Raw genomic sequence first — 24,182 nt, 5'->3', positions numbered from 1 at the left:
AAAGATTCAAAGCCCCAAATTCTTCTTTTGACTTTATTGAGATTATTTGGATCAGGGTTGATAGCAAGCATTATATAAGAAACAATTGTAAGACTGATAGTTGAAGGCTGTAAAATCCCTTTTCAAAATGCTTTGTTACAATGTAATTGTACCTCTTTTACATTGCAGTCCTGTTCTGCTGAGCCTCTGTGCCCACACCTGGTTTGTCTCAGGGGGCACCTCCAAATTTGAGGGATTGCGCTGGACACCTGTATGACATGTCACACATTGGCTTTTTTCTTACCTAGTGTGCAGCTTGACGCAGTCTGGAGGACAGAGTAAGTTGTGCATCAACTTACCATTTATGGGGTTTTCAGCTGGTTCATTTTCTTTTAGGAAGAGAAATACTAAACAAGACTGAGCCTGTATCAGCTGCAATTTACTCATCTGTAAAATAGACTTGACATTTTGTAACTTATCAGTGTGGGGTGAAAAGTCACTCATATTTCAATTGACATTGACAGGAAATTTAGCTGCAGTGATGGAGTACCTCTGACTGGCTGCATTGCTAGAAAGAAAGAAGAAAGTTAGGAAGGTGAGATTCTCGTCTGACTAGCTTGCAGGGGAAGTGGCACCACAGCTCCTGTGCGAGCTGAAGTGCTTCAGCCGCATGTTGTCTGCAAGGGAAACTGCCTGTGCAATTCCTGTGTCTTCTGGCACAATTCATGTGTTTAACTCCCTTGGTGGAGGACGCAGTGCCTACTGCAGGCTGCTGAACCAGCCCCACTATAACCATTCATGGGGGCAAGTTTCATTTTGAAAGGGAACAAAATACAGTAAGTGAATTTTTAATTGAAGGTGAGTTCTTTTTTGTTTAAAAACAGGATGTATGGGAAAAGTATAAGCAGTGGCAAATCTCTTGCTAGGCTACCTGTCAAAACTTTCCATGAGCCATTATCTGCTCCTGAAATGCTTCACCTGAAAGTAAGAACCTTTGAAAATATAAGTACTGTATATATAATTTGTACATATATACATACACACATATATGTATGTATATAACTTGTCAAGTTCAAAGCCTGAGAAAGAAACAGAAGATTACAAAAAGCAACAGTTACTCTCCTAAATAAAACCAAACTTCCAGTCTTTTATCTAAAATGCTAGACAACCATTTCATGTGCTGTGATTTGCAAACAAAATAATTTGGTTTTGTGAAAAGGTTTCAACCTTGAATCTTAAATTCCTTTTACTTACTTGTCAATGTTTGATTTTCAGGCTAATCTGTGAATTTTCTTTGTTTGTTCTCACATTTAAAACGGTTGTTTTACATATAAAAAAACCAGTTTCATAAGTCTGGAATAAATATGCAGAGGCTTGCAGTGTTTCATCTGTCTCCTCAAAGCATCTTTACATTAAACTTCAAGAACAACTATGTTAGTTCATGTATTTAGTGAAAATGGACTAAAAATTCTGAGAAATACTGAGTCACATTTTGCAAATATTAATTGCAGGGGGCTGATTGCAATTCATTGCAGAGATTCTTTTTGCTTTTTTTCTGGACTGAATACAAAAGTTTCACATTTGATGCCTGTCTTCGATGCCTGCTCTTTTTTCTTGTAACTATTCTGCATTCAACTTTTGGCTACAGATTACTTGCATCAAAGTAAACAGCATTAAGACTTAATTCACTGCAGCACTGCTAATAAACACTTGTTTTTATTACTGAAACAAATGTAAATGTATAGACACTACACAGTCACTTCACACTCCATGGTTTAAGATGTTTTGAAACTCTTTGCGATGTATTTTACCTCCATGCTGGACATGTCTTTTAATAAAATCATACTTCTAAAGAACTTCATGACGTATCACCTACATTTTATATTCATTGCTCTCTTCTCTTCAAACCCCACTTAATTTAAAGCCTTTATTATTTATGTGAATAGAAAGTTACAAAGTATCAGAACAACCTAAGAGGCAGCCCAGGGGCTACTCCCCTTCAATGATTCACTTCAGTTCTGCCTGCCGCCTTTTCCCAGGAGTGATAAGGAATCCCTGTTGGAGTTGCAGATGACACCTGAAGAGTGACAGGCACTCCCATCCTGCAGCCCAGCACCCTCGAACCCTGCAGGCACCCAGAGCAGCACGCCAAAGCTTGGTTTACAGGTAGGGCAACCTTTCCATACCAAAGCCTTCCTTTCTTGGCATCCACCTGTTTTTCAGAGGCTGGCACAGAAATCTGGGTGTTGGCATTAGGGAGGCCACGCTTGCAAAGGGGTGTGCAGGGGGGACCTGGGTGAGGAGGAAGAGGGCAGGGAGGAAAGGATGATTGCTTGAGACAGCAGCGGATAGCAATGGCTTGCAAGACCCTCATCTGGTCTTCAGGCCACCACTTGGGCCAGCCTGACTTGTATTTTAAAGTGTTTTTGAGATGCATCACACTCAGAAATATTTTTTGTGCTTCTTTTTCTAAAAATGACAAGCAACCATATAATAAGTTTCTTTTTTTTTTGTTTTCCATCTTCATTTCAGAGGTTTTGTGAGAGATTTAACCAATTAGATGTGTTTTTAATAAACAAATCTAGAGGCTCATATTTCTTTTCTTTTGTCCTTAAAGTTGGAACGCTGTCCTACAGACAATTGAAAACAGCATAGTCCTAATAGATTAAATCTGCTTGCACTAGTTTTAAAAACACATTTTGGCTCTTGTTATCAGCAGAAACAAATTAGTCTGTAGAAAACAAAGAAAATACATACATTCTAGGATACAGTTTGACTCTAATTAGCATTAAAGATCCTCTCAAAAGTTTTGGGGTTTTGGTCGGGTTTTATTCTCATTATACTTGTACAGAGTTTCTAAAAAGATTTTGGACTTTTAAGTGAGCTTTATAACTGTATTTTAAATTTTAAAATCTGACCTGGAATAACCCATATGTAAAGAGAAGAGCTTTGTCAGAAGAGATGCTGCTTCACTTGGTTCCCACAGATCTGGACTTGATACCCTGAATTCAGTGGTCCTCAAAAGTGTGGCCTGGAGACCACTGGTGCTTCCCCAGTCCACAGAACCAGAGAGCGCAACATTTTAAGTCTAAAAAAGTCTGATGATACTGATGTGTGGGACTGACTGTGGGGAGCTGAGCTGAACCTAAAATGGCTCAATTATACATGTCTGTCCCTAAACCTAGAATAGAACTGAACCATCCTCCTGAAATTTTGTTGAACTCAGACCAGAACTGAACTGGAAGAACTTCAGCTAGGGCTGAACCCAAACAGAATCACAATAAAGGGTTTAAGGGCTTCTCTCCTTGGACTTCAAGTACTACCTGTGTGCGTCCTTATTCTGTAAGTGCAGAGTACCATCAGCACCTGGGGTGTTCAGCCGAACATGAATCCAAAACATCAGCAGCGCATTTACAGTTTCCACGAGGGAATTTGCAGCACTAGGTATAAAACAGTGGAAGGAAAAGGAAACACATTTTCCCTTTAATCAGACTTGGACCTCTGCTGTCATCCACCCTCTGCCTTACCAGGCTTATCAGTTCCCTTACACTGCTTTCCTTCTTTTATTTAGACTGTAAGCAAAGACGTGACTAAACACAGGCTGCAATATTGCTGCCATTTACTCCAGTGGGAACCAGAGCTGCTCTGTCCATATCCATACATTTTGCTAACTTTCAAAGATATTCTTGGACAGTATAAACTAAATAAACCTAGTTGCCTCACCTGGCAAAAAATGTGATGTAACTGCTTGTCTTCATTTTCTATTTTAAAACGTAGGCACATCATCTGCAATTAAATGCAGCTGTCAGGATTACAATGATGTGATATTTTTAAGTCTCCAAGTCTAGCCGTTCCAATACCAGATAAAATACAGTTGCTTAGATTGTGACTGAAAAAGAAAAAAAAAGCTGGCAATCAGCAACAGAGGAAGCACAGAAAGGAAACTCCCCGCAGCTGTGCAGTGCTGCGCTGAGGAATGATCATATAAGAAGGTCTCTGGTTCTCTCTGCTCCCTAGTGCCTGTTTGCATTGTTTACAAATGTACTTTCTCACAACTGGTACTACAAAACTATCCGTGACATGACAGTGTAAAACCGCCTCAGCTGTGCTTTGGCTGCTGCAACAACAGCATACTTCATGTCTTAGAGTTACCGATCATGAGTTACTTGTGTGGTTTCCAGTGCCGTCAAGGTCATAGTAAATATGCTAATGCATCGACCTGAAACAACCCATAGGAGTATTTAATTTTATGTCTGTGTTCCTAGAAGGCTAACGTGTGTGCCTGAGGAAAAAATCAACATTTGCCTTGGTTTAACAGATGTATTGGAATATTATTTATCAATTATTCAAAAGCAATTTAAACCCCTTGTATCAAATTTATTGCCTGGAAATAATCCTAGATAAAGCATTATGTTGATTAAATAAAAATATTGATTTAAAATTGCCAAATAAGTAGCATTTCTGAAGAAGCTGGCCACATACTAAATGGTTTTGGGGTGGGTTTTTTTTTGTTTCTTAAATCCAGCTTTGCTCTTAAGACTGCACTGTTACATTCTGCACCCACATAAATTCTCCACTCTGCTGTCAGCCACAGGAAAATAAAAGGATCTAAGCTCCCTGAATATGACTAAGTGTGTGTCTTCATGCAGAATCTTGTAGATAAACACCATATTAAGCATATGCAGTATGTAAGCTCTACCAGCGATACTTTCAGTTAACATTTTTCCATGGAAAGTATTTCCCGCGTATGGTATCTAGGGAAGGCATGTAAAGGTTTCCATAGCTAACCTCCAAATACCCTTAAATCTTCCCAAATCTGTACCGTTAGTCTGAAGTGACTGTACAAATGGGATTCACACGGTGGCAACACTTCTAGCAGCAGCTGCAGCAACCACCTTTCCGGCTTTTCCAGAGGAGAAGCATTCGCCTGCGGAGCAGACCACAGCTGGCTCGCTGGTGCTGCCTGCAGCTATGAAGTAGCATGTTCCATCACTGCAGGACCTTGGGGTTTGCTTTTCCCTCTTATTGTTACCGCGATCCAGACAGGAAAGGAAAGGGCTGACACTGCTCAAGCCCATGTGCCACTCAACACCTATGTGAGGATCGAGAAAAGTTCTTCGATGATACGATAGGAAATGACTCCACCTCGCTGTTACAGCTCTATGAATCACAGTTTTCACTCATCTACAGTACTTTGGTTTCAAATATTCATATAAAAGGATGAGCAAAAGATGTTTTTTGTATTCAATAGTAGATGGATAAATCTACAAGAACGTGCACTCATGCCCACAGCACTGCGGTAGTCACAAGCTGGATATTACTTTACTACACAGTTTTCATCGGTGAAAGTTTCTTCATTTTTAAGGTTGTTCAGATTAAAGTAATGGAGCTAAATACATACAGCATTCGATATAACATTGCTGTGTGTGTGATATGACGGTACCAACACCTGTATGAAGTCTCGTTTAGCACATACATGCAGTTAGGAAGTGACGTCCCTATAGAGTAATGAAATCAGCAGTTTCTAATGTCACGAAAACTCGGGGGTTTAGTAATTTCTAATTTAATTTTAGATACACTCACTAAACAAACAACAGCCCGAACCACCCACCCACATGCTGAGCCTACTGCAGCTCCTCCAAACCCCTACAAAGGAGCCCCCTTGGCGGAAACACACACACACACAGACAGAGACAGACACACACAGACACAGACACACACACACCGGTGGCGGCAGCAACCCGCGGAAGGGATCCGCTCCTCCCGCATTCGGGCTCACATAGGGCAGGCTGAGCGCCGGCGGCCAACGCTGCCTGCGGTCTGCTCCCCGCGCCCGACTGGAGCTTACACCGCACTCCCGAACCCTAAGGCCCAGCCCTTCCCTCCGCAGGCCTCCCGCCCGAGGCCCACCTTCCCGGCCGGGAGGAGGGGAAAGACGCGGCCTCGCGTCCCTGCCCCGCTGCCCACAGCTGACATGGCGGCCGCTGCACCCCCCTTCCCCGCCCCGTCCTCAGCGGGGCCGGCAGCTGCGGCCCTTCCTCGGCCGGCCCGCAGCAGGGCGGTGGCGGCGGCTTCCGGCGAAGCCCTCTTGCCTTCAACAAAGATGGTGCTCCCCGCGCAGGCTTCGCGGGGGCTGGGGTACCCCGTGTAGTTCCCCACTTCCCTCTTGTAAGTACGGGTCGAGGATGCTCTCCCCTCACAGCACTCGCCGCCCCGAACGCTCTGTCTTCCGCCTGCTTGGCGGTGCGGTACTGGCGGTCCCGCTCGGCTCGGCTCGGCCCGTCCTCCCCTCCCGCTGCCCCGGGCGCCGCCGAGGGGACAGCAGGAGTAAAGGCGTCAGCCCGAGCGGTGCCGAGGGGCCGTACGGCGGTGGCTCCGGCACTGTGGGGCCGGGCTTCGCCGGGGCGGGCCGGGCCGGCGGGGGCCGCGGGCCGGCGGGAGCGCCCGCCCCTGCTGCAGCCGCTGTACCCGGCAGGAGGGCGGAGGGAAAGCACGGGGAGGGCTGTGGTGGTGTTGCCTGCCTTGGGGCCGCGGCGGGAGGCTCGGGGCGCGGGGACCGGGAGGTCGGGCAGCCGGGCCCTGGGCGCTGCAGGAGCGGCAGCTGCCAGACCTCGGCCACGGAGAAGAAGTTGAAAGCAAAACTTGATCTTCTTGGAGGGAGGTGTTTAGCCTGTAGCCAAACGCACCCATTGGTTAGGCAGAGGGACCTTAGTCGTGGCAAAGCCGGCGCAAGGGAACGCGCTCGAAGTCATGAGCAGCCCGGTGCAGTTGTAGTTTGGGCAGATGCCAATGTTTCTAGCCAAGAACTAAGGGAATGTGCTATTTAGGATCAGAAGGGGTCTCTTTAGGGTCAAGGCTTTAGAAAGTTTTATCCCTGTTCGTGGACAGATTCTCTGTCAGATGCGGAAAAATGCAGACCTGCCTGTGTTGGTGTGGTGATGAGTCAAAGACTGTGCTCGTTCAGCGGGGGTGTGGGGTGGGTGTATATTGGTTCAAGTTTGTCTCTACAATGAAAGATACTTATTTTTAGAAGGGCCTGGGTAAGGTTTGAGACGTGTTTTGGGTAAACAGACATGTCATCTTTTTACTTTAGCACCAGCATTACTAGAGAAAATTCAGTTTAGAGCTTACTTTGGGTTCCTAGATATAGGCTGTGATTAAAATTAATTGAAATTAATCCCATGTTGTGCTGAACTCTGTCCCTATGCTGTTATGCACCAAAATCCTGATAGATTTCCATATCTGGCTGCTTAGTGCCTGACTCACATTTCCTTCTCACTGTAAACACACACACAAAGAAATGCTTAATCTTTAAAAAGACTTGAAAAAAAAAAATCTTTAAAAATCAGTACACTCCATCCTGGAAATTTACTGGGCCAATGACCTTGGTGTTAAGGGCTTTAAAACCTCAGCTGCGCTCACTCTGCAGTCAGCGAGCCAGAGGCCTGTTTCAGCAGAAATTACCCCTTCAGATCCGTGGCTTGATAGGTATTTTCTAGTGCCTCAAGATGCAAATGGAGATGGTTTGAACGGGCCTTCTTTTGAAAAGTGTTGACCTCTTTGGTCATGAAGAAGAGGAGCTCATCACGTGCTGTACAGTGACTGGAGAAGTCAGTATTCCTCATCTGGCACATGGGTGAGGAAGCTTCTGAATGGGCATTCTCAGTGACCCATGAGAATGTGAAGTACAAGAGCCTCATAGCAGCTGAAACAGTTTACTGTCAGGGTTGAGATAATGCCCTCGGAGCTGCTGCTGGGAGCCTGCCTTGAACTCTGCAAGTGCTTTGGGAGCTCAGGGGCAGTCAGGGAATCCCTGAAGGGAGAAATGGTGGGGACCTGCTGCCTGAATTTTGCTTTAGTTGAGTGATTGCTCACAGTAATGTAAATGTAGTGCGTTACAGAATCTTCAGCTTCATCTGTCCAAAATGAGCATCCCAACACCAAATAATGATTCTCAGAGGGCTGGAGCACCTCTCCTGTGAAGACAGTCTGGGAGAACTGGGAATGTTCAGTCTGCAGAAGGCTCCAGGGAGACCTTGTACCAGCCTTCTAGTAGCTAAAAGGGCCTAGAAGAAATCTTTGAGAGGGACTTTTTGCAAGGGCATGTGACAGGACAAGGGGGAAGGGCTTTAAGCAGAAAGAGGGGAGATTTAGATTGGATATTAGGAAGAAATTCTTCATTATGAGGGTGATGAGGCACTGTCACAGGTTGCCCAGAAAAGCTGTGGCTGCCCCATCCCTGGCAGTGTTCAAGGCCAGGCTGGACAGGGCTTGGAGCAGCCTGGTCTAGTGGAAGGTGTCCCTGCCTGTAGGGGGTGTTGGAACTGAATGGTTGTTAAGGACCCTTCCAACCCAAACCATTCTGTGATTGTATGAAATGGGAAAATACAGTTCTTGCCTGCTCTTTTTTCTGTCTCCTTGCTTGCAGCCATCTCATCTCACTCTGTGATGGTATTGATGTTTGAGCAGTACTTAGCAAACCAGCATTTTTTAAGGACATGTGCCTGGATAGCTTTTGATTGATTCCCAAGTGACCCCTAGACACGTGGTAGGCACCTCAAAATTCACTCTGGTATATGAGAAACTTACTAGGTGCCGTCCAGCAATGTTTCAGCACTCAGGGGAAGTGTTTTTGTAAAGTGTCTTTATCAGAGGGTTTTCCATTCCCCCTTTTGTGGTCCTGTGCTCTTGCATCCTGTGCAAGATGCTGGTTACATGCCTCTATGTTCTGTTGGTTGCCTACTTCAGATTTCAACAACCAGGCCAACCAACCAACCTTTGATGGGGCCTTAGGAGTCAGTCAGCGCCTCTGATGATACAAAGGCTTCAGGAGGTGTCTTACAGAAGCTGTGAAAATCTCTGCCTCTCCTTGTATCCTTGGGCTGAATGAAGTGCCGTTTCTGCATGGTCTAGCTGTTCAAACAGCAGCTTTTATTTTAATAATCAGAAACTCTCTTGGTAATCACACTCAACACCTGCTGCAGTTTTTTTACTTCATTATTTAGTAATCAGAAAGTATTTAATTGTGTTACTCTGTCATTTTCCTTTTCAAGTGCCATTAGTGAGCCTAGGGATATGTTTGTCGTTAAGGACTGGACTAGACATCTTGATTCAGTTCATAGGTCTGGCATGGACTCCAGGCATGGTCTTGAGTGAGCTGTTTGTTCTCTCTGGAGCTTGCTTGCTCTTATATATAGTGGCTATAAAATGCATCTTTTTCAGCTTTTGGCTAGTCAGTGTGTTAGTCAAGAGAAATGGAAGCTGGCAGAAGGCATCGGATTGCTTCTTGTGAAGACATTAGAAGGGTAAATACCAGGGGGGGAGAAGAGCTACTTAAGCTAAAGAACAGTTTTGGCAGGACAAATGCTTATAAATAGAAGGTGGATAAATTTGAGGTGGAAATTCAGAGAAAATTTCTCATCATCAGATCAGTCTTGTTCCAGAACAGCCTTCCTGGATGAGTCAGGGGGAAGAATGACCTGGTGCGTAAGGGACATTTTTACCTCTCCTGAAATTAAAATGCATTACGTAGGCCAAAGCTACCTGCTGACTGTCTCTGCTGATGATGTCTGGCACTGTTGTAACAGGAATAGCATTAGAGCCACAAGTAACAGAGGTCAGGTGTGACATCTCTCTTAACCTTTTTTGGGTAGTCTCTTAAGGACTGTCAAATACTGTAGCTGCCCTTTGTATGGACCTTGACCACTTAGTAAGTGGGGTTATTTGGTATGTTTTTTATTACAACAAAGGACTGGTCTTCACGGTGCCAAAAGTTCTCTTCTTATCTCACACTTCCTAGAAATGGCTGAATTTTAGCTTGTGAGATGGTGAAATCTGAGCAGAAATAAGATGGTGGGGATCATTAATGGTTTTCCCAGGTTGATGATTCTGAGTTTGGCATTCTTTCTAAAGGTTGCCAGATATTAAACATCACTTCTGGATATTAAAGGTTGGAAGTATTTTCACCTTCATGCATTTCCTTACTCCTTTTCTCATGCTCTAGGTTGCCAGATGGATGCCAGAGACAAGCAGCTTTTGCGCTCCCTGCGCCTGGAGCTCTGCACAGAGGTGCTGGTGGATGGAGTTGTTATTCAGTATCTCTACCAAGAAGGGATTCTCATGGACAGTCATGTTCAAGAAATAAAAGCCCAAACCACCAGTCAGAGGAAAACTATGATGCTCCTTGATATTCTCCCCACCAGAGGACCCAAGGCTTTTGATGCATTCTTGGATTCTTTGCAGGAGTTCCCATGGGTTAAAGACAAGCTGGTGATGAAGCGTAAAGAAATAACAGTCCAAGATCCTGCGGGTAAGGCCAGAATTATTTTTACTGATAGTTTGAAGCTTGTTCTCAAGATGTGATTTTGAAAGTATTGGAGGTACCAGTAACTTCAAGTTATGTGGTGTGTGGATATGGAGCATGATACTGAGAAAAGGGGACAAACTGCATTCCTGGAAGTCAGCTTAACACCAGGAAGTATTGCAAAGTTTGGGGAGTGAGCAAGGCTGAGCTTCAGGAGACCAGGAGATAACAGGAGAGGCTGCCTTGAGAGAGGCTGTGATGTAGGAGGACACAGACTCCATTACCTCAGAGTGAACAGACTAGGTAGTTTTGACTAGCTGCAGAACAGACTTTTCACCATCCACACCTGGCTATTGCTTGTTTAAGTATTTGCTGTACAGTGGCTTGTTTCTGGATTGTTCATATGATCAGAATTTTTATTTACTTACTTTTATTATGATTTTAATGTTGCTTTGATTTAGTACTATATGCTAATTTAGATTTATTTAATTTATTATGTTTAACACATTGCAAATACCTAGGATCATTACTTCCAAAATTACTAGCCATTGCTTGGTTGTACAGCAAATTTAGGAGCTAACCAATTTAGTAGGTGTTATATAATCTAATTTAGTCAAATCTCTGGCTTTCTGACATTTACATGTACTTCTAAAACTAGTTTTCCCGATTTGATGTTTGTTCAGAAGTGATTTCTTTACCAATCTGTGCGTGCAGTTGTTGGGCTGTTTTGGAATAAAGGCGACTGCTTAAAACGCACGTTTCTTGCCCTAGACTCGGCAGCATGCCCTGGCTGCTAACCTCATGTTACCACTGAGATAGCAAAATAGTCCTCACTTGGGAACAAGATTTCCAAGCAGTCTGAATAGCCTTTCTCCAAGCCTGCCACCTGCTGCCATTTGAGTTTGGTCATACGCTTTTTGATGCACATGGACATGTGGTTTTCCAGTGTCAATGTGCCTTGTGTGGCACTGAAAGCCTGTGAAGGTGGGTGACTGAGACCCACTGACCATCGCCTGTGTCTCAGCTGCATGTTCAGGAACATTTTGTCAAGATCTGCTGGACAAATCTGACATTATCCTACCTTAGGACATTTTTAGTGGGCTATCGTGACAGCTTCTCTTCCTGTTGCATCTCTATGGAGGAAGCTTTATGCTTGCTTGGCAACAGGTAAATAATTTTCAGAGTTTGAGAGATAAATGTCCTGTGCTGCCCATACGGGAAAATACTGCAAGATCTCAGCACAATGCAAACTTGTGTGTTCTGGAAAAGACCTTGCAGGCTGTTATGACAAATCTTGTCATGCTAATGCTCTTTATTTGCCTTACAAATCAAGCTGCTCATTTGCTAATTGCTGGTTAAGCTGTTGAATAATCCTTACAGTTCTAGAAAAGCAAATACAGCCATGGAGTATTAGTTTGTTACTAGAAAAAATGCTTCTGAGTTTTGTTCTTTTGATTGTTGTGTGGATTACTTGTTCTTGTTCTTGATCGCTTGTGGCTAATGTGCTGGATTTATGTCTATCAGGTTCTCTGGTTTCGAGTGGGCTGACTGTACTTGATAATCCTATTGCCAAATTTTGTGTGTAAATTAGAAGAGGCTTCCAGATTAGATCAAAGATTACTGTTATGTTTACTGTGGCAACCCAGAGTGTAAGAGCAGGGTAAGAGGCAGCTCGCCGAGGGTTTTTTTTCTTTTCTATATATTTAGGCATGTTCTTTAGAAGCCAAAGAAAGAGAGCACCATCTGTGCCCTAATAAATGCTGAGTGCACCCTGGAATGAATTGGAAACTACGGCTGCATCATCAGTGCTGATTACATGCAAGGAAATGTGGTTTGGGATAAAAAGCCTCGCTTTACATTCTAAACAACAAACTTGTAAGCTTTTGTCTAGGCAGAATACTTGAGCAAATGCTTGGCCTTAAGCATGGAAAAAGACATTGGCTCTAACGAAACTATAGGAATACTTTAAATTAAATATGTTCCTTAGTGCCATGCTAGATAACTTCTGCCCTGTTTGAAACAGTTCTTACAAATGGTGATTCGTCAATGTCAATTTCTTTTCAAGAATCCATTTGTATTGAAAGAAGCCTGCCACACACACTTTACCTTTTTCTTAGACCCTAAAACTTCAAAATTAAAGTAGGTTTTAAGGCCCCAGATTTTTAAGTCTTTTTTATTTTTTTCCATTGGATCATGCATATTTATGGAAATGGCATGCCTGCTGTTCACTTGTTTATGCTCAATTAAAATTCTGTTTACTCAAGCAAAATATCCACAGTTTTTGCAGGACTAAGGACTCATGGCAAGTTGTTCTGTGAAGGAAGGTTTTATTTTGTAGTCTTTCACTTCTCACTGGCTAAACATAAGACTTTTAAAGTCAGTAAAAGTAGACTATTAGGTTTGCTGTATCTGAATGTGAAAACTGGCGCGTGCATAGTGATTTTTATATGCAGACCTTTGGATTATTGTGTATTTTGTTCAAAGAGATCATGCTTTCTTTCAAAGAGATCAGGCTTTCTATCTTTGCTTCAGCTGAGAAATACAGTTTGTTGGTTCCCAGTTAAAAAAAAAAAAATCACAACTGTAATTGTTGAGAAGCTTTTAATTTGTTTTCTTCCCCTAGTAAAAAAAAAACCAACCCCCAAACCCAGAACAGAAAAACCCCAAACAACAAACCAACTGAATGAAACAAACAGGGATTTCAGAAGGACAGACATAAAAACATTTTTGGTGATGTAGTGTAAACAGATCTGATGGACCAAGCAGCTGCGAAATGGAAGACAAAGTCTGAGACCTAAACAAGACGCTGCCACTGACTCACTGGGAGCCTTTGGGCAAATCCTTCTGAGGAAATGTATTTATTGATTCCTAACTTGTGTAACTTGGTGTAATGTTCGTGGAGCAGCATAGAATGTAAAGGTAAATTGGCTCAGAATTCAATCCAGAGTGTGCTGTTTGGCTACGTATAAGTAATTGCACTTTAAAACGTGCGATATCCTGAGTCCTGTTGCTGAACGTTACTTAAAAGTATTCTGTATACTGCTATCTGCTGTAGTTCCAAGGAACACAGAATACCCTAATCCTGCAGAGCATGAGGAATAGTTTTTCCATGGGAACCAGGAGAGCGACATGCAGGCAGCTGGAGCCACTCGCATCTGTGCAATTGCAGCAAAGAGACCCAAGATTCCTTCCGCTTCCTTATTTACTTTATGCACAAGACAGTCTTTTGCCTAGGGTCACCTTTCTCCAATCTCATATGGATCTGTCCGATGGCCAGAACTCTGGGGAAGGCTTTTCTTAAAGCAGGGAAAGGCATCATTGTCAAACCCCAAAATTTCAAGAAGAAAACTTAAAGCTGTGTCTTTTTGGAGGTAAGTATCTGTGACTTTTATTTCACGATGATAAACTGTGTTTCTTACTTGTCTAAGAACCTATGATAAAACAGTTCACCCTGTCCATTGCAAGACTTAATCGCTATAAACCTCAACCACAGCATGAGTTCCTGGTTTCGAAGATCAAAACTTCTGCCATGGTAAGGGTTAACAAAAATAATGTGGGTCTGTTTCATTGGGAAAAGATTATTCTGTTTTTTTCTGCCCTAGTTTGGATAACTTTATGCCTTTGTCAGGAACATAAATCTTCAATCTAGTATTATAATTCCTATGAAAAACTACAGCTGTTGGCAACAGAATTCCATTCTTTCTAGGAACAGCAAGCAGTTACCCAACATTTTTTGCACTGAATAAAAAAAATACAAGCTTCAATGGTTTTTCTTGCTCAGAATGTTTTTTTGATCTCTCTCTGCTCAGAAATGTCTCTGCCCAATTATTATATTTCTCTCTGTACTGTATGTTGTTGTAAAATTATTTACTTCTGAAAGTGTTAGTACTGCTCCTCTTCGTAGCTTAGATGATTTCGCCTTTCCACAGGAAATCACAGCATACTAAGAAAAGGTCCGAGATACAGCATTTGCCAAAGGAGTCCTGCAGCAGCTGTTGCTATCTGGGAAAAGTTAGTGAATTTGAGGCATGGAGTTACACAGAATTGTCTTGGAAAAGCTGTTCTCTCACAACTAAGCAAGGAATATTTTCTAATGCATGATTTTGCTGCTGTTGTGGTGCCTCATCAACAGTCTGCATTAGAGTCCTGTTAAACTTCTGTGAGTTTTTTTTATGTGAACAGGTTTTGGTGTTTGGGATTTTTCCCTGTATGTGTGGGGAGTGTGTGTTCTCATATAGCTATATAAAGCTTTGTATTGTGTAACACTTTGGATGAAGTATGCAGATACAAAACAAAGCAAAATATGTACTTCTCTTGAGAAAGCACACACTACCTCCCCCCTCTCTGCTTTCTCAAAGTCCTTTTTACACAGCTGGATTGTAGGTTTCTAAGAATTAAGATTCAAATGCAACAGCATTAGGACATGGGAAAGTTTAGCGTCTCCTCTTACCTTTTGTTGGCTGCTTCCTGCCCTCTTCCTGTCTTGCTTCCTCTTATGTCTAATGCGGTGAGGAAACAGCCTTGTCTTTGCCTTTTCCATTTGGATGTCAGATAGGAGAGCAGCTGATTAATTCCTTTTCTCTAAAATGGTGGCAGAAGACTGTTGTTTTTTTTTTTTCTTCTCTTTCCCTCCCCTTTCTTGTATAGTCCAGTGGCAGAAGGGGGAGTTTCCTGCTGTGTATGTCTGAAGGAAAGGGATGGGCTTAGCAGCCTTGGCCACACTGGATAGACCTGGAGATGAAGGAATGCCCTTGTGCCACATCCCAGTCCTGGAAGCTATAGAAAGTGTTCTCTGCAGAGATTCGAAGGCATCCTCATAGAAGAATTTCCCAAACTCTTTTCCACATTCACATCCTCCCTGAAAATTGGGTGTTACATTTATGGCTGTGGCTGTGTTCTGACTTCAGCGAGATCTGTGAAGTCTGGCATTGAAGGATTGTGTCCACACTCAATATTAGCAGCATGCATCAGGACATGGACAAGTAATTAACTTCTCTGGTTCTACAGAGTGCTCTGTATGTATTTTAGTTTTAATGTATGTATGAATGTAAGTTTTTCTCATTTTTTTTACAGTTAAAGAATATTTGCTTCGTTGCTTTTTCACTGTGTTAATGAGCAGCTGTGTTTGTGCTGCTTACATCTATGTTTTTCACTTTGAGAAGCCCAAATCTCAGGCATCGCTGTTAAGAGCTGTAGTGTTTCCTGCCCAATCTCGAACAGTTTCTTTCAAGTAAGCTAATAGAAAGATACAGCCATACTTGGTGTCATCCTCAGTAACACAAATGCGTGAGGCTAGTAACAGTATAGATTTAATAATAAAAGTACAGACCCTGGAAACAGGTGAGGAGGAGTGAGTTCTGGCAAGAGAGGTGTTTGGGCCAGCTGTGCCTGATCGACTATTCATAACCAGTGCTGCAAAGTGGGTAACTGGGATTGAAGATTCCTTGGTGTAAGGAATGGAGACATCCATCTGCTGGCCAGATTTAATGACTTCCAGAGTTTGCTGTTTCCCCTGGGACTAGATCCAGGATATCACAGAGGATGCCAAGGCTTGGCCAAGCATCAGACTTTGCGACTCTCATGTGGGCACCAGTAGTACTTCAGCAGATTAAGGATGACTACAGGGTTCAGAGATCCCATGTGAAGTCATGGAGCCCAATCAGTGTTCTCCATTCTGCCATTCAAGGGGAAAAACCTGGGCAGGGGGACTCCATCCTGCATATTCGCATCTGTCTTTGCACCTGGTGTAATGGCAGCATTTTGGACTCTTATGACCATGGGACTTTTTTCACCTTTTCAAGAAATGGGGACTGCTAGGGACAAATGGGATCAACTCAATAGTGGGGGGCAAAAGCGTCTTGCCCAGGAGGTCTGCACAGTTGCAGCGCTATGGTGTCATTGGATTTCCAGAGCCATGGCAGTATAGTTCACACAACTGCAGTGACATAGTGCGTGGCCTCAAGTTCTTAGACAAGGATGCCATTGCAGTGGAGTGTCTTGAATGCACAGAGCTTTGCTATCCCCTGGACAACAGGCTGATCAAGAACTAATGAGTTAGGATCAGAAGCGAGTGCCGTAAGACAGACATTGTGGTGGCATCTTTTATAGGGCTTCCTGACTGAAAGGAGGTAGAGCCTGGAGAAGGGAAGATAGCAGATTTCCAGTACCTACAAAGAGGATATAAAGAGAAGACAGGGATAGGCTCTACAAAGCAGTGCATAGGGGGAAGATGAGAGGTGAAGGGTGTCAGTTGAAATGGGAGATTCTAACTGGCTCTAAGGAGAGTTTTTCATCATAAGAGGATCAAGAAGCAGAACAAGGACCCAGAGATGTTGAGCAGTCTTCATCTGTGGAGATTTTCAAGACCCATCTAGATAGAATACTGAGCAGCATAGTTTGATCTCAGAGCTGACCGTGCTTTCAAGAGGAGGTTGGACACGAAGCTTCCTGAGGTCTCTTCCAACCTGAATTTCCCTATGATCCAATGAAGCCTTCTTAAAAGAGTGCTGCTCTTGCAGGCCCTCGTTCTCAGGAAATCTTTAACAGCCCTGGTGTCTACTGGGAGTGTGACACAGTACAGCAATCCAAGGAGGCCTCTGGAAAGCAGAAAGGGCAATATCTTGATAAACGTCCTAGATGCATGTCGTGGTTTAAGCCCAGCCGTAACTCAGAACCACACAGTCTCTCTCTCACTCCCTCCTTTCCTCCCCCCTGCTCCTGGAGGGATGGGGAGGACAATCGAAATAACGTAACTCCCACGGGTTGAGATAAGAACAGTCCAGTAACTAAGGTATAACACAAATCACTACTGCTACCACCGATAATAATAATGATAGGGGAAATAACAAGGGAAGAGAATACAACCGCTCACCACCTGCCGACCGATACCCAGCCCGACCGAGCAGTGATCTAACCCTTCTGGGTAACTGCCCCCAGTTTATATAGTGGGCATGACGTGCTGTGGTATGGAATACCTCTTTGGCTAGTTTAGGTCAAGTGTCCTGTCTCTGCTTCCTCCCGGCTTCCCCTCCTCCCTGGCAGAGCACGAGACTCAGAAAGTCCTTGGTCAGAGTAAACATTACTGAACAACAACTAAAAACATCGGGGTTATCAGCTCTGTTCCCAGGCCGAAAGTCAAAATCACAGCACTGCACCAGCTACTAAGAAGGAGAAAATGACTGCTACTGCTGAACCCAGGATGATGCAGAAACTAAGGGAGGTGCTCTACTGGCCTGGGTACCCACAAACAAGTAACAACTGTCTAGGGATGTGTTTGTTAATATCCATCTTGGCTGCAGTTATCGTGCAGTGCTCAAGTTTAAGATACTGAGAGAAGAGAGGAAAGCAAGTAGCAGTGTAAAGGTCCTGGACTTTTGCTTGTTCATAAAACTAGTTGATGGGACATGGTAGGAGACAGTTCTGAAGGCAAAAAGCACCCAGGGAGACTTAACTAATCGTCATGGAAAACTTCATCCAAGCACAAAAATGGTCCCAGAAAAGCAGCAGCGTGGAAGGAGACCAGCTTGGCTGAAAGGGGAACTCGCAGTTGAGTTGAAATTCAAAGAGGAATTCTCTAGGAGGTGGAAGTGAGAACAAGCTACCCAGGAGCAATATAGAAACATTCTGTGGGCTTTTAGGGATAGAGTTATGAAGGGAAAAGCTCATCTGAGTTTGAAACCATTCAAGGATGTGAAGGGCAACAAGACGGGCTTTTACAGGTACACTGGCAGTGGAAGGAAGAGTAAGGCAACCCCTGAATAAGGTCGTAGAAAAGGCTGGGTCTTCATATGTGAAGTCTGCGCCATGTTGGCCCTTGTCTCTCTGCCTAGTAGTGGAATTTGTATAAGGGAGATGATGTTTATAGTAGATGGTAATTTAGTTAGGAACTACCTGAATAGAGTGGACATAGGCAAATCCACGGAGCTGGATGGAATGTGTTTGAGAATGATGAGGGGGCCAGCCTATGTCTTTGAGAGGCTATTTTCTGTCATGTTTGTTAGGCTGTGGTAAGCCAGATGCACAAAATACAGTAACGTGACTGGGAACAGCCTGCTTGGGTTTACCACAGATAAATCAGACTTGTGCAACCTGATTCTTGCCTTTTATAATAAAATATGTCATTCAATTGATTTCAGCAAGGCTTTCAGCACAGTTTCATAGCATTCTTGTGGCTAGCTGGGAAGATATAGGCTGAATGGGTGGTTAGTGGTTCAATATCCATCTAACTGAAGGCTAGTTTGAGTCAAGTTCCTCAGGGCTGACAGTGGGGCTGATCCTGTTTAACATTTTTATCAGTGGCTTGGGTGACGGCAGGAACTGCACCTTCAAGAAGCTTTTAGGTGAATTAACTTTGTTTGCACACTTGTCAGTTGGTGTTCTGGGATCTTCTGAACTGTGCCTAAAGCAAAGGATGACTCCTGACCCTGGGGAACATTTGCCACATAAGAGTGGCACTGCCTCTCAAAGGGGTCGCGGAAAGCTGGATGAATGGGTCAGCAAGAACCTCATGACGTTCAGCAGACGTGTCAAGCTGTTCACCTGGGATACAGAATTCCCACAGTATAATGCAAAATGGAGACGGACTGGCAGGTTGCAACTCTGCAGAAAAGAAGTTGGATGTCTTGATAGAAAGCAAGTGTGATGATGAAGACTAACCACACACAGGACTGCATCAGCAAGAGCAAAGCCAGCAGGCTGAGGGAAGTGATTATTCCCTTGTACTTGGTACTAGGGGTCTGTATTTAAAATGCTGTGTCAGTGCAAGGGAAAGATTGACAAACTACAGTCCTGTGGAGCAGCACTGAAGTGATTAGTTTAACATGAAACACAGAGGCTGAGACAACTGATTTTGTTCCTGGAGAAGAGAAGGCCAAGTAAACTCAGAAAAGGTGGAGTCAGACTCTTCCTGTAGGTGTGCACCAAAAGGAAAAGGAGTGGTGGCCACAAGTAGTAGCAAGGGAAATTCTGATATGAGGATATAAGGAAAAAAAAATATCACAAGACAGGTTAAGCACTGGCCACCCAGGGTTGCAGCTCAAGTGAGGCTGCCCAAATAGGCTGTGAAATCTCCATCCTTGGAGACAGTCAACACTCAACAGTAGCAGACCCTGAGCAACCTGATCAGACTTTGAAGCTGGCCTTGCAGGTCCCTCCCAACCTAAATTTTTCTGTGATTCTGTAAACTTGGCATCATACTCAGTATGTGAGATTTTAAACCAAATACAACTAGTGCTGACATAGGACACTTTGGATATGTATGCATGACTTCCAGTTCAGATTACGAATGTGCTTTTTAAGTGAATTGGAGTATTTGAATTAGATTTTTTTTCAGGTGACTCTAAACAGGAAAATGTGCTCCGGGTGTTCGTGGAGTCCATAGACTAGAGCCAGTTAGAAGTGAAGCCTTCCAGCTTTGTAGAGTCTGAACAGCAGATTGTTAGCACCATCTGTGTCATCTATAAGGTCCCTCCTATTGCTCCGTACTGCTTGCCAATATAGACACACCCTTTTCTGCCAAGTGGATGAGGCAGTTTTGTCCATAAACACCTGCAAAATAGATGTAGATGTGCATCATATCAGGGATGCTGTTGCATGCATGTAAATGCCTTTTTTAAAAATTTATTTGTTATTATTTAAGTCTCTCTATTTCCCTGAGTTTATAGTACTGTTTCTCATCTTGGGGTATGTTCATTCTAAATAGCTTACAGAGTTCACTACCTGTCGTTTTCCATTAGACAAAATATCTTAATTGTCTGTTCCATTTCCTCTTCAACTTGCATCACAGTATGATAAAATCATGTCCGTGTCTTACAGTCCCAAAATCATGCATAATTGCAGTCCTCTGTGATCCTTGAGATCTTTTGTTAATTGTTGCCAGCTTCCCTCTGTTGGTCTTGTCCCAGAGTGTGGCAAGGGAACCATTGAAAAAGCTTTGTACAGACAATAAAATTGTTTTCTGGCATAGAGTGTAAAAGTTTCTTGTAAGAACTTGACCCGCAGCCTGATAAAGCCACTTGAAAAAGCAAGATGCAGTTGTTATTTTTGCATTATGTCACCAGTATAGACATTCTGTTGATACTAATTAATGGTCCTTGTGGGCCATAGATAAACACTAATATATGCTCCCGAGTAACTGAGAGAACTTCCTACTTAAGACTTTGTAGACTTCTTTTAATGAAATTTTTCTTCATCAACATTATCCTTCAGAGCTGGCCAGCCCTTCTTTTAGCACTTAGAGAATTGCTTTGTAGCTCCATCTGAAAATGTTTAATTATAGTATTCCCATTTCATGGGGAAAATCTTGTCTTTCAAATTTGGCCTCTGAATTTGGCTGTTTATAAAAGCCGACAACCAAGCAGCAAACACACCCACCTTAACTTGAACATGTTCTGGAGGCTGCATGGCCATCCAGAGTCAGTAAAAATGTTAACTAGTGTCTCACAGTGAAAGTCCAACTCCACTAAAGTCAGAAAGCAGACTCTGGTTGACCAGAGCAGGACAAAGGTCTTGCCACTGATGACTGAAATGTTACTTGTGTATGGTTATTATATCTTGAAGCCCTGCCTGTGTTGCCATATGCAGCTAAGCTTTCCTTCCAGATTTGTTTATGGTCATGTATATGTTTGTATGAATGAGAGCTAGAGCATCTGAATATCACTAGTTGCTACCTCAGAGTGAAGCAGCTGTGGTTTATCTTGTTAGTTTATCTTTATGGTTTTGTATACAAGACTTTTAAAGCCAATTTTTATCTATTTGGCAATTGTCTGTGTAAACAGAAAACCAGTCTTGTTGCTTCTTTAGCCATTAGACCATTGTCTCAGTATAATGTCTGATCTTTGTAAGTTTTCTTCGTGCTCTTTGTCTGTGAGTAGATTTGTGTTGCCTCATAACACTGATATATTGTCAAGAAGTTGTACACATGTTTTGACAAACACCTCTGCTGTGAACTGAAGCAAAGCTTCTGTGTTTCTTCCAATCTACATTTATAGAAGGAGCTGATTTGATTTATATTATACAGTTTGTGTGCGCAGGAAATAAGCTTTAATGCATTGGGTCAAGGGGAATAAATTGCTATTAATGCACCACTTCTTCTGGCAGCCTTCTTAATCTTAGTGTTTCACCACCTTGCCTGGGATTTTCAAAAGGACTCACAGTTAACTCAAGCTTACCCAACCCTTTTCCCTTTAAGGTCAAGGGTAAGCTTCCCTTGGCTTTAAAAAAAGGCAATTTTAGTCCTGTGCTGATGCTTTTCAAAGTTTTAGCTTTCATTTGTAGTTAATAATATGTTGAGCTCTTTAACAGATGGCCTGTTTCAGTCTCTGGATCTCTCTAATAACCATGTGCTATGGTTGGGTGAAAGGATTTTACACAGGTAAAGGGCTGACTGTGCCCTTTGCCAGCCCTGGGGTCTTTTCCTGGCTCTGGTAGGAGGTAGGCTTCCTCTACGGGTAGCTGGTGCTGCCTTTAAGCAAGAGCATATGAATCCTCAGCAAAATAACTGTTGAGAAAGGAAGGCTGGAACAAAAAGGAAACCCAGTACTTTCTAGTATTTCTGTGTGAAGAAAATATTTCTTTAAATATGTTTTTATTTACTGTAGGGGATGGCTGTGTTTGCTCAGCTTTTCAAAGTGACGAGACGTGTTCTTTATTCTTACTCTTCTTCTGTTTAATTAAAAAGTAATGTGTTTCTCTGTGTTCCAGTTCTGCCACAACCCACCATGAGATTAGTTTCATCTTCATATTCTTGAACAGCAATTGCTGCAGTTAGGGTTACAAAATGCTCTCATCATCCTCTCTGTTCATGTGCTCACGGTGGATCTGATGAGTTCACCTGCAAAATGCTTGTTTTAAAAGAAATGTCAGGTTATATCTAGAACTGCTAGCCAGCTGTTTGGAGTAGAAATTAACTCAGGATTCTTGGGGCATTCTTCTTGCAGGCACCTGGGTCCAAAAACCTTAAATCTTTCCCCATGGAGCTGCTGGCTGTGCTCACAGACAGGTCCCCAGGCACCACAGCTTTTGCCATTGGCACTCCCCAGGCACTTCAAAGCCTGCTTTGGGCTGGTCATAGGCTGCCTGCCTCTCAACAGTGCTGAGCAGCACGGCACCTTGTCACAGCCAGCATCAGGACACGCGGCCAGGCATCCCTCTTGTGATCTTACCTGAGGGGCTGGATCCTGTGGGTTCACGCAGGTTGGATGGGGCTGCATCCCTGCCAGCAGCTGGCAGTGACGTGCAGCTCTTTGCATGGAATAGTTTAATATTAATATGACTCCACAGACAAACAGGTAGGATATCACCTTGTGTCACCTTGATGTCTTGGACACACATCTACAGTTGATATGACAGGTGCCTTTCAGCTGTGTTTTAGAAATCTTTGGTGGTGTCACTCTAAGAGAGAGCTCAAATCTTGAATTTTGACAGAATTCCTTCCAGTAGTTGAAAGAAATGTATCTAAGTCCCAGAAAGAGATAGGGTAGGGCTTGAGTTGCTCTCTTCCTTGTTTCATCTGGGCTAATTGAGGCAGCTTCTCAGTTGGCACACAGGCCTCTCTGAATCCGCTTCTTAATACCCCTAACTTTCCCCAGAAATGGTGCATGGATTTTAGTGAAATAATTCAGACCTGTTCTGCAGGAAGGGGATTGGTGATAAACCTGTGTCTCTGCCTTGCACCTGAATGAAGGAGAAGACTCTGGGAGTCTAGTTTTCATTTATCGCTGTTTGTTTGTGTATTTCATTTATCCTAGTTGTCACATATAGCAGTGTTAGTGTATCTTTAAATTGTTCAACTAGGTGTGTAACTTTCCTTTTCCTATACAAAGGATAGGTACATACAGTTCACTTGTCTCTTTAAAGTTGTTACCTCTGTTAGGGATTTTTCAGCTTCCAGTATGATCACTGTGTAAAATACAGGTAAGAAAGAAATGGGTAATACCTATTTAGCAGAAATGTCTGCCATTTTATTAAAAGGCTGTTACCATACTTCTGTTTAGATAAAATTAAGTTGGTCAGCTGCTGGTGTTCTACTGTGTTGATCTGATATCTTGCACAAAACAAAGGCCTGAAAGGAGCTCCTCAGTCTTCAGAAGGTGATGGTCATCTTACATGGTATCCATATCTCAACTAGTGGAAGCATGTGCATTGCTAAAATTTGTTTAATTGGAATAGCTAGTTAAGAGGCCTGAGCTAATGTATTTTTCTTGTCAAACTCAACCTGCGAACATTTGTGTGGCTATGCAGTTATCGTGTTTGTTGGCCTCTGTTGGATTATGTGGATACTTTAATTATCCACAGGATTGGGCCAGAATGTATAAACAGAGTCTGTAGCTGTGAAAACAGCTATGTTTCCACTGATGGATGCACAGGGGGATAGTGCAGGGTTGTATGTGTATTTTTGTTCTGTTAGCATGTTTCTTTTGTTTTCAATTTGCCACCTACAGTAGTGTAAAGAATAAACATCAAGTAATTTAGAGAAAAAATGAATCTCAGTAGTGTGGTGCCTTTCCGTTCAGACTAATATCAGGAAGAATTGAAGTGTAAACTCTGCTGTTCACTCGAGTTTCATGCTCTAGCCTGCTGCATGACAAAGTGTTTTCCTTGCTAATGCTGATCAGAAGCATTCCTAGTGTGATTACATGTCCACTGCAGTGTTCATTTTGCCGTTGTCTGAGGTATGTGCACCCTCATACAAACTTCTTAGCATACCAGGCTCTGGTTTAGAAGATTTCTCCCTGTTTGTTTTATGAAGCTGGATAAGAAGGGAAATGTGATATACAGCTTTGAATTTATGATTTAAAAGCTTTCACTTCAGCTGCTTGGTAGCCCATGCACTTGGTAAAATTCTTGCTGTATCACTGCATGTTTTTGTTGACAGGGATTATATTCTGATTAAGAAAGCAAT

At 43.0% G+C, this 24,182-nt stretch overlaps 1 protein-coding gene across 5 annotated transcripts in view; it reads left to right on the top strand.

The window, feature by feature from the left end:
* Positions 1–5,887: 5,887 nt before the first annotated feature.
* Positions 5,888–24,182, top strand: part of CRADD (CASP2 and RIPK1 domain containing adaptor with death domain) — an 81,375-nt gene continuing 63,080 nt past the window's right edge. For 3 of the 5 annotated variants that reach the window (XR_009743592.1, XR_009743591.1, XM_061454615.1), the window contains exons 1-2: positions 5,888–6,147; positions 9,983–10,288. Coding sequence is in view for 3 of the 5 variants with exons in the window: in XM_061454615.1 (XP_061310599.1) it covers positions 9,991–10,288 (298 nt within the window). In the remaining 2 variants the exon portion in view is untranslated. Of the gene's footprint in view, positions 6,148–8,309; positions 9,601–9,982; positions 10,289–24,182 lie in introns of those variants that run through there. The other 2 variants (XM_061454613.1, XM_061454614.1) reach the window with 2 other exon arrangements.

This window comes from Pezoporus flaviventris, unplaced genomic scaffold (genome assembly GCF_033815535.1).
Source record: "Pezoporus flaviventris isolate CSIRO_AGI_PZ_B2104156 unplaced genomic scaffold, CSIRO_AGI_Pfla_v1 ptg000016l, whole genome shotgun sequence".
Classification (NCBI taxonomy): domain Eukaryota; kingdom Metazoa; phylum Chordata; class Aves; order Psittaciformes; family Psittacidae; genus Pezoporus; species Pezoporus flaviventris.
The sequence above is the reverse complement of the archived record's forward strand: the minus strand, read 5'-3'. Positions and strand labels throughout refer to the sequence as shown.